Source organism: Cannabis sativa, chromosome 3 (assembly GCF_029168945.1).
Source record: "Cannabis sativa cultivar Pink pepper isolate KNU-18-1 chromosome 3, ASM2916894v1, whole genome shotgun sequence".
Classification (NCBI taxonomy): domain Eukaryota; kingdom Viridiplantae; phylum Streptophyta; class Magnoliopsida; order Rosales; family Cannabaceae; genus Cannabis; species Cannabis sativa.
Window position 1 is genome coordinate 54755658 of NC_083603.1, and position 11749 is coordinate 54767406.

General features: G+C 34.4%; 1 protein-coding gene across 1 annotated transcript; it reads left to right on the forward strand.

The window, feature by feature from the left end:
• Positions 1–5208: 5208 nt before the first annotated feature.
• Positions 5209–10384, forward strand: LOC115710419 (uncharacterized). The gene is made up of 2 exons (XM_061112687.1): positions 5209–5564; positions 10378–10384. The coding sequence occupies exons 1-2, from the start codon at positions 5209–5211 to the stop codon at positions 10382–10384; spliced, it is 363 nt and encodes a 120-aa protein (XP_060968670.1).
• Positions 10385–11749: the final 1365 nt, after the last annotated feature.

Consider the following 11749-nt stretch of genomic DNA (forward strand, 5'->3'; position numbering starts at 1 on the left):
TATTCTCACAATCTTGATTTATCTCCTCTTCCATTGAAAATGGATATGCTTTTGATTGTTAGAGATATTATTACAATGGAAGATAAATAAAAACATATACAACTCAATTGTAAAAATAGTACACTGATAATAAAAGAGATTGATTAAATATATGTTATAATACACATATATACACTATATATATATCTCATATATATATATATGAAAGGTAGAAAAAGAATATTAATAGAATACACAATATTATATAATATATATATAATATGAAGAAGAAAAAGAAGATCACTCACTCACAACCTTGAGTGTAGATTAGTAGGGATCACCATGACTTGAACAAGGTATTACACCTTTGTCCAAAAGCTTATTTCCCCTATCTCTAAGCACTAAGGGAACTCTCTAGGAAATAGCTTTGGGAATTATTAAGCCTTAGGGCTTTTTAACAAAGTGCTTTCTTGATAGAAAACTTCATCTCCAAAATGAGCACCTTAGACCTCTTTATATAGTGTTTAGGATATCACTATTTGAAATTCAAACTCATAACCTCCATAGATGTTATGGACTCAAATGTAACTCCTACATACATCATACTCCTTTGGCATTAAGAATTTTAAATTAAGATGTGTAACATCTTCTTACACTCTTAATATTGGTGATAATGGTGGAGGTTACTCATAGTAACAAGTAACTCCCCAAATATTACAAAAATATGACAACTAATATACATTGTCATATGCTACATACTATTACTTTATTACACATATTTAATCTATATATTATATTATTATAAATAATATAACGTATACATTTTGTGTACTAAGGCTTAACATTCAGCAAAATAAAATAAAATAATAAAATTTAGATTGTATAAAAATATATTCAAATCTTAACATAATATACTATTGTAAAATAAATAATATACTAGTATAGTAAAAAATATATATATGTATATATGTACAATCTTAAACATAGAAATAATATACCCTAATCAAATATATCAATATCTCAAACTTAAACTAATATTCCACGTTTTTTTTATTTCACTCGATATATACTATATCACATAAAAGTGATATACCTTACAACAATAAGAATATACCACAAATATCCTCTACCGAGGATTGATGAATTATTTGATCAACTTGGTGGTTCAAAGTTCTTTTCAAAGATTAATTTGAGGTCAGGCTACCATCAATTGAGGATTAGGGAAGAAGATATCCCTAAGAATGCTTTCAGGACACGGTATGGACACTTTGAGTTTTTGGTAATGCCATTTGGGTTAATGAATGCACCTGTTGCATTTATGGATCTTATGAATAGAGTCTTTAGACCTTTCTTGGATAAGTTTGTGGTGGTATTTATTGATGTTATCTTGGTGTATTCTAAGACACGTGAGGATCATGCTGAACATTTGACAATAGTATTACAGGCACTGAGAGATCACCAATTATACGCTAAGAAAGAGAAGTGTGAATTTTGGATGACTGAAGTCAAGTTCTTCGGCCATGTAATTTCACAAGATGGTATCACCGTTGATCCTGCAAAGATAGACTCTATTTTACAGTGGGAAAGACCAAAGAATGTCACTGAAGTTCGAAGTTTTCTTGGGTTGGCAGGCTACTATCGTCGCTTTGTAGAGAATTTCTCTCGAATTGCTATGCCTTTGACAAAGTTAACAAGAAAAGAAGTAAAGTTTATATGGGATGATAGTTGTGAAGAAGCTTTTATAGAATTGAAGGAAAGATTAACTTCGACGCCTGTTCTCATTGTTCCTAATAGCCAGGAACCATATGTGGTATTCACTGATGCTTCAGGTACTGGATTAGGAGGTGTCCTCATGCAAAATGGCAAGGTGGTTGCCTATGCTTCTCGACAATTGAAACCACATGAGAAGAATTACCCTACACATGACCTAGAACTTGCTGCGGTAATCTTTGTCTTGAAAATTTGGAGATGTTATTTGTATGGCGTAAAGTTTGAGTTATACTCAGATCATAAGAGCTTGAAGTATCTTTTTACTCAAAGGGACTTGAACTTGAGGCAAAGAAGATGGGTTGAGTATATGGAGGACTATGATTTCACTTTGCAGTATCACCCTGGGAAAGCTAATGTAGTAGTTGATGCACTAAGTAGAAAGCCTCATGGCACTTTGGCATGTTTGGCTCTTGAGGACTGGAAAAAGGACAATCATAATGGGTGATTATAACTTACAATACTATGAAGTGGAAGAAGTAGCTTGTATCTCTAACTTAGTGGCTACACCAATACTACTTCAACAAGTTAAGCAACGTCAGTGGCAAGATGAAAAGCTAAGATTTATTTGGAACTGAATCCAAGATGGTGAGCAACTAGACGGGTGGACAGTTAATGGTGAAGGGTATTTATACCATATGGGAAGACTAGTTGTTGCAGATATCCCTGATCTTAGGGAGACCATTTTGATTGAGGCCCATAGATCCAAATTTGCTGTACATCCTGGAAGTACAAAGATGTACCAAGATTTAAAGAGACAATATTGGTGGGAAGGAATGAAAAGAGATGTGGCCAGCTTTGTAGCTAAGTGTGTAGTATATATGTCAGTAAGTGAAGACTGAGCATCAGAGACCCTCAGGTTTACTTCAACCTTTGCCTATACCAGAATGGAAGTGGGACAAGATTACAATAGACTTTGTTACCGGGTTGCCATTGACACCCTTGAAGCATGACACTGTTTGGGTGATTGTTGACCGTTTAACTAAGTCTGCTCATTTTATTCCAATCAGGAAGGATTACAAGCTTACCAAGCTAGCTCGAATTTATGTAGACAATATAGTTCGACTACATGGAGTGCCTTCAAGCATTGTTTCTGATAGAGATCCTCGATTTACATCAAGGTTTTGGAAGGCCTTGCAACAAGCCTTAGGGACTGAACTTCACTTGAGTACTGCCCATCATCCACAGACAGATGGACAGTCTAAGAGGACCATACAAACTTTGGAAGACATGCTTCGCTCTTGTGTTTCAGATTTTGGAGGTAGTTGGGGAGAACATTTGTCACTAGTGGAATTCACATAAAACAACAGCTACCAAGCTAGTATAGGCATGGCTCCTTATGAGGCCTTTGTTGGGTTTTGTGCCCTAAATAAAACCCTTTACAATCTGATTAGTTATCAATATAAGAAACTTGAAGTGATTTATGTTTGCATGAATTTTACATGCTAATGGTTTAATATGTTTATTACATTTACACACAAAATCAGTTAAGTCCAGATCATATGTTTATTCACAATTACAGTATTGTCAACACAGTGGAATGTGATTGTGATAATATGAATCAAAAGACTTAGTCCTTGTTTCATCAGTGTTTTGGATTTACACTGATGTGATAATCAGCGATGATGTGTACTTACACTTGGAGTAAGTGTTATGTTCTTTCCAGGACATTGGTAAAGTATACTAGTTTCGAATGTATGGAGTATACATTGGACTGGACCGATATTGCAACTTAGTTAAGATATTATAAACTTACCGTTATATCTTTCCAAGTCAATATCAGTAGTTGATCTTAAGATGAAAAGAATCTAAATCCTGATATGCTTAGGCTCAACTCAGGAGTGCTATTCATGTTCTTTGATTATTAGTTAAGCCTACTTTTGGGTCAGGGTGATACGTATATTTTGGGAACATGATAGTATGATTGAGTGGGAGTGCTGAACATAAATATGGAATCTATAGCTTCTACTGGTGTATAGAAGTCAAGTGATGATTCCCTTCGAGCTTAGCTAAATAGAAGTAAATGGATGAGCTCTTGTTTAAGTAACTAATTCTTAGATCACTAAACATCATTTACAGGTAGCTAAGTGTTTTAAGGGGCAAAATATGTTGAGGGGTGAGAACGGTAAAATTATCCCATCTCGATGTAAATCATCTATATAGAGGATCTTTGATCACAATAAGATTATAACAATGGTTAAATGAGATAGCATATCTATATCGTGGAACATATAATATGCTCTATATAAGTTTGAGAGTGCAATTCTAAGTTCTAAGAGTGGATTCAACGAAGAATTAATAAGTAGGAATTTACCTAGTAAATTCGGTTCAATTATTGGAAGCTCAGCATTTAGATCCATGGTCCCCATTCTAGTTGAGACTATACTGCTTGTAAGACTCAATAATTGATTTGTGATTAATAAATTATAATTCTAAAGTTAGACTATGTCTAATTTGTGAATTTTCACTAAGCAGGGGTGAAATTGTAAAGAAAAGAGATTCTAGGTTTATTTATTAAATAAGAGACTTTATATGTCTAATTAATAATTAAATTAAATGACAATATTATTTAATACTCTATTTTAGTTATTAAATAATTAGTTTTGGCATTTAAAAGGTTAGAATTGGAAAATTGGCGTTTTTGAGAAAATAGAAATAAAAATTGTGAAAACTGCAAAAACCAAGTGGGGCCCATTACACACCTTGGCCGGCCACTTAAGCATGTTTTTCCAATTAATATTTTTATTATTTTAATGCCAAATAATTGCTAACCTAAACCTAGTAGTTGCCTATAAATAGAAAGTGATGGCTCAGTCAATCAACAAGTTTTCAACAAGTTTTCATAACCTTTTTCTGTCAGAAAATTAATTTCAGAAAACTGAGCCTTCCCTCTCTCTTCTATAGCCGAACCAACCCTCTCTCTTTTCCTCTTCATAATTTCGAAACCCTCAGTGATAGAGTAGTGCCCACACAGCAAGTGGTACCTCAATCATAGATTGGAAGACTGTGAAGGATCACACACAAAGAGAAGGACATTCGGGCTCAGATCTTGATAATACTCTGCGACAGAAAGGATACAAGGGTTAGAGATCTCAGTGGAAGGAGACATTATTCCGCTGCCATCAATGTAAGGTTTTCTTAACTTTATATGTGTTTATTTATCGTTTTAGAAAGTTCATATTTAGGGTGTTAAACAACATACTTGTGAGTAGATCTAAGATCCTGGTAAAATAAATTCCAACAGCCTTATATGGCAGGCCATGTAGATCGCCATTGTGTTGGGCAGAACCAGATGAGCATGTCACTATTGGACCCCAAATTATTACTAGTACCACTGAATAGATTAAGGGAATCCAAGAAAGACTTAAGGTTGTTCAAAGTCGTCAGAAAAGCTATGCTGATCTCCATCGACGGGAAGTTGAGTTTGATGTTAGTGATTATGTCTTCTTGAAAGTTACTCCTATGCGTGGCGTAACGAGATTTGGAGTGAAGGGTAAGCTAGCCTCGAGGTATATTGGACCTTTTGAGGTTATCGAGAGGATTAGGGAGCTCGCTTACCGATTAAACTTACCAGGACAGTTGGGACATGTTCATAATGTGTTCCATGTGTCTATGTTGAGGAAGTATACTCCAGATTCGTCACATGTTATTGAGTATGAGGCTATCCCTCTTCAGGAAGATGTGACTTATGAAGAACAACCTGTCAAAATCTTGGCAAGAGAGCTAAAAGTGTTAAGGAATAGAGAGATTCCAGTAGTCAAGGTCTTATGGAGAAACCACAGAGAAGACGAGGCTACTTGGGAGTTAGAGTCCGAGATGTATATGAAGTATCCTCACTTATTTAATTTTCAACTAGAGGTTGTACTTTGAAATTTCGGGACGAAATTTCTTTAAGGAGGGGAGAATGTGAGATCTCGGTTTGACTGAGTCAAAATCAAAAAGAGACATATATATATGTATACATAAAAAAAAAAAAAAGTAAAAAGTCAGACTTTTTTTTTCTTACTCACCCGTCCTCTTCTTCACTCAATCTCTTTTCTTTCTCTCTCTTCAAACACAAAAGGGAAAACCCACAAACCACCATAACCACCACACTCCAGCGACCTATCTCCAGCCACCGCCCAGCCCCACGCGCCGAACAAAATAGAACTCCAAGTTTCGGCGACCTCACCCCCCAAGCGCCGCCGCTCCTTTTGCCACCGTTAGCTCGGGATTGCAAGTCAAAGTTTGGGGTTTCAAACTTTGAACGGATTTTCCGGTCACCTCCGGCGTCCGTTTGACGAGACGTTTTCACCACTAAACTCAGCTCGTCGAGGAGAACAACCTACACTAAACCATTTTTCCCGGTTCGCTACTTTTTCCGGTGACATTTTTGTAGCACCGCCCCTTTCCAGCAACTTTTCAGTGACATCGTGTACCGTTTTTACAAACAGTTGGCATGGGTGTGATCTACTCGTCGAGGTGGTCGTTTTGATATGTAACGCCCCGATATTTTGTCTTATTTTACCAAAAATACTATTTTCATGCATAATTTGAAAAGATAAAAAAAAATAATTTAAATACAACAGTGGATTTTTAAAAATCAAAATGCAACAGAGAAGGATCCTTCATTTGTAAAACAAGATACAGTAAGTAAATAATTTTAAATAATGCATTTCCACTGTGTTAGATTTATCAACTGTTTAAAATAAAACTAAGGCACCACCGGCGTTCTAGATCGTTTGTCCGCCCGTAGCCGCTCACAGTATACGTACCAGAACTGACCCTGCTCACTATACATACTTCCCTGTCTAATACCTGTAGGGGGAAAGTAAGGGGGGTGAGCTAAAAGCTCAGTAAGGAAATGCTTATCAAACAATACCATATAATATCACACATACCATTAATGTATTTATTAAGTTTTAGCAATATCATACATGCTCTTTTATAACTATAACTAAATAACTGTACATATGGAAACCTTTATCATACAAGTCTATACTATTTGTTCACACCGTACACATATACAGAGATCATAACTCCAATATCATACTCATAACATAATCATATCAATACTATAGATAATAATAACATTATCACAACATTGGCATATCATAGCCATTACTTACATAACCCGGGCCTAGCCTGACCCTACAGTATCCTGGGCCTAATCTGCCCATATAATAACATGGGCCTATGCAGCCCTACCATTGTTATAGGATAGGGTATCTCTATATTCAACAGTAACATCACTGTATCATACCCACCATAACAATCTCCTACACGACTCAGTAAAATGCAGGGTAGGGTATCTCTACATTCAACGGCCTTATCCCGTATCATACCCCACCATGGTCCCCCCACTTTACCTGAGACGTTAGCATACAACATACAACATGCAACATACAAATACATCAAACAACATACAACCTAAAACATACAAATACAACATACAACATATACAATTCATACAACCATAATCTATGTATCAATTCACAAACTCATATTGTCTCCATACCACACATTCTCAGTACCATATACATATTCATAATAACAAATCATAAATCATATTTCAATACATAAAGAGTTTAAATTTATGCAGATAAACACATACAAAACTATCTAATTTCCTTACCTCAAATCCCGCTGCTTAAACTTGTTATCTCGTCACTACTACCTATAATAACACATGGGTCAAGGCCCTAACATTAAAATTCACACTCTTACAGTACAGCAGAAAGAATACTATTTTTGACCAATAACTACACGAATTCAGTAAAAGTTTCCTTCATAAAAATTATAGGAAATTCAATTATCTTTCCAACGATATATAGATCATTAAAAATGGATTAAAACTGAGGGAGTTATGATAGTTTTACTGAAACTATTTCTGAGAAGGAATATGGAGTAACGAATTACAGGAGACATCGGAAATACAAAGTTTTGATACTGAAATATTCCAAATCAGAGAATACTCTCTTCATAAAAGTTTTAGAAAATCAAATTTCCTTTCTAATGACACTAAAATCTTTAAAATCGGAGTTATAACGTAAGAGATATAGATATTATACCGAAACAGTTTTCTAGAAATCCTGAAACAAATGGATTTCGAACTACAGCAATAAAACAATAATTTTGACTTAGAATAATCAATAATTAGTGAATGGTTTCTTCATAAAACATTTGGAAAATTGAATTATCTCTTCAACAGTACCAAGATCGCTAGAATCGGATCATTATTCAGAGAGATATTCGGATTTTACTGAAACAACTTATATAGAAAATATGAAAAACGATTTACAACAAACAGCGTAAAAATACTAATTTTTGACATAGATAAATTTCGATTCTGTAAAATCTTTCTTCATAAGAATTATAGGAAATTTAATAAGCTTTCTATAGACACCAAGATTGCGAGAATCAGATGAGTATTTAAAGAGATATGACAGTTTTACTGAGACATGTTTCATTCTGAAAAATAAGAAAAGGAGACCTACGAAAATTCTCCTATTGTGATCAATAAATAAGTTAATGTAGAGTTTCTTACCTCAAATACATCAAGCTACTTGGATCGATAGACATAAGATGATGGTGATCAAAGATGAGAGTGAAGAGTGGTATAGATTTGGCTAAGGATGTAATGGAAAGATGACTTGAAAATTTTTAGGGTTAGTCTTGCTCAAATAGGTGGGAAGAATAGAACGATATAATTTTAGGGTTAATGAAACCTATACTATTCTGAATCTTATTAGCTTTAGTTTTATGAATAATAATAATATTAACATAATAACAATAATAATATGATAAATTATTAAATAAACAAATATCTAACTTTTAAATTTAAATTGTAAGCTCTCAATCTCGTAACTTTAGGGCTTAGTTTTGACCTAGAAAAATTACGAATTCTGATATAGTTATTTCTACAAAATTTATAGATCTTTAAATTATCTTTCCAACGCCACTGAAATCACCTCAATCCGAGCTCTAGAACTCCAGATATGATCATTTTAGTAAAACAGTTTTTAATCATGCGAATTTATCCAAACCTACGAATTTTTAACATTAATTAATTAAACTCACTAAATATATTATAAAACCCTAATGGACCTTCATATTGGGCTTTAATTAAACGATTACTTACTCTGTAAAAATACCATAATATTTTACTTTCGTAGTTAATACAACTTTAACTCTCTCTAGAAAATTGGTACAACTACTCTAAGCAATAATATCAACTCACTAACAACACAAAGAAACAAGATAATTATCCTCGCTCAATTAATATCCAAAAAAAAAAAAAATTAAATACTATTTTAATCTGGATATTACATGATATACACTACTCCTATTTTCGACGACATTTCTGGTACACCAATTTTTACCGCCACCGATTGTTAATGTGCACCGCTTAGGTGAGGTTTCGGAACCCCAAATTTTAAATATAGTCATATTATATGTCGTTGGACTTGGTTTTGAATGTAGAATGCGATAATGATAATTATTTAACCATTTGGTGGTATAGGTGAGAGTAATATGTAAGTTTGGACTAAACAATTGGAGCTCAGGACTTAAGAGCTTAAGATTGTCTTTTGGAAAAAATTTAACGACTCGGGAGAGGTAGGGACTCAACTTGATTATTGGACTTGATTTCTATATGTGTTGTATAACATTGGACATATTCTAATTTTTATGATTTACAAATTATTTGAAAAATTGAAAACTTAATTTGCATATTTTTCTGGACTGTTCTGGGGCACTGAGTGCCAAATATATTTTTTTGTGTGCAAATATTTATGCAGGTTATGATTTTGGGTTTATTCAAAATACAGCTGTTATGCTACCGAATTTTCTAGAAAATAAAAAGGAATGTGTTCTTTGTTATGATTATTATTTACCTGCCTTGGTTATACTGATGAGAGCCATGTTGATCATGTTCGGTGCATATTGTTGTTTCACGACCTAGTCTCTGTGTCATCATAGGTAGATCAGGTGTGCACTCACCTGTAGGTGAAAGACCTAGAATCTGTACAGGAAGTGAATTAAATTTGAGCCCCGGTATTATGGTGGATATCAGATGCGACTACCCGGTTTTGGATGTCGTTTTCTATGATTGGTATTGAGAGCTAGGGGTCTAATGGATCGTGTGATATGCATTTGACATTTGTTTTCTGATTATTTGTTGTCTCTCTACTTTATTTATACATATTGATACTGTTGATGAGAACTTTATTTTTATAAAGCTAACCATGCAGGAATTTTATTAAACCAAGGGTCCTTTGATATTAGTTGTTTTTCTACTGGGCTTTATAAGCTCACCCCCTATTTTCTCCCATTTCAGGAATTCAATTTGATGCTAGTGGATGAGGATGGTATTGTTGGGAATGGAAGTCGTTATTGGTTTAGTCTTATTTTACTCTTTAACCCTCTAATGAAACTGATTTTGTATTTAAGCTGAAATGGATGGTCTGGATGACTTAAATTAGCTATGTACTAGTTAGAAATGAGGAATGATGGATGCTAGGTATTATTTTGGTATTTTATTGACTTATTTAATCTATCTATTTGGTGATTACATAACTGTGGGAATATTATTGTTCTTTTATACTGATAGGTAGTCCTAATTTTGTTACTAATATTCTCTTGTTAATACAGGAGTTAATCCATATCTTTTAAATTAGTATTTTGTAAAATAAATAAAAGGATCATTTATAAGCTTTATCTTCCTACAAGGGTCAAAGTGTGACCTTTGACCACCCAAGTTATGGATATTATATATCTGCCACAGCCTAGGGCTCGGGTCGTGACAGGTTTGGGATACATTTATTGAGCTTTATATGATTCAGCCATACATGGCCAGGGGCGAGGTCAAGCCTTCTTACCTATGCATTATGTGATAGGTTGGTTAGCTGAGTATTTTTGCCATCTCTATAGTGGTTGGGATCTTATGGATCTTCCTCATTTAAGTAAGTATGTCGGGATCCCTGCTGAACGTCGAACCATGAATGGGGCTAGACATATTTAAGGGGAGAAGATTATGTTATGCATCAGCCATATTCATTTCTTATGGAAAAAGATCTAGATTTTCTGGGTAATGAAGATTTATCTAATGAGAAATTTGAGTTATTGATTTCTATGTGTTTTTCTTTGTTACCCGTAAGAGTGGGCAAAGATGCATATTTAGAACCTTATTACCCTAACAGATTTGCTCGCCAGTTTGGTTTTGATCAAGGTATGCCCTCAAATAAGTTTTGTTTGAGTATCCCTAGGAGGAGGCAGTATGGAATAAGCAAAATCGGTAAAGCTTGGGTTTTAATATTAAGGAGAAATACTAGTATCCACTTTCACATTCCTAGGACTATCTGTATGGGTCAATGCACATATTGGTACTGTCGTTGGTGGGTGAGATGTTGCCTTCCATACTTAGGGAGGTCTGTGAAGGCCGTTCATTCAACATTGTCCAAGCTATTGGAATATGTTTTACCAGGATCTAGATTTACTAACAAGCATGTTCAATTAACATCCTAATATAAATTTCTAAAACAATGAAATTAAACACATATAAAGTTTAGGAAACCTTACATTGGGTGAAGCAAAATAATATGTCTCCTTCCACTCAGATCTCTAACCCTTGTATCCTGTCTGTCGCAGAGTATCACCAAGATCTGAGCCCGAATGTCCTTCTCTTCAATCTGGATTCTTCACAATCTTCCACACTATGATTGAGATACCACTTGATGTGTGTGGGCACTCACTCTATCACTCAAGGGTTCGAAAATTTGAAGAAGAAAAGAGAGGGAAGAGGTTCGGCTATGACTATAGAATAGGAGGCTCAATTTTTTCTGAAGACAAGAAAATTTCGTGTGAGCCATCACTATCTATTTATAGGTAACCACTAGGTTTAGGTTAGGAATTATTAGGCATTAAAATAATGAAAATATTAAGTGGAAAATACCAAACAAGTGGCCGGCCACACTAATGGGCTCCACTTTTGACAAAATTTCCTTTACTTTCTCAAAAATGCCAT

Coding starts and splice junctions, on each gene's coding strand:
- LOC115710419 (XM_061112687.1), top strand. CDS start 5,209: ATGCGTGGCGTAACGAGATTTGGAGTGAAGGGTAAGCTAGCCTCGAGG.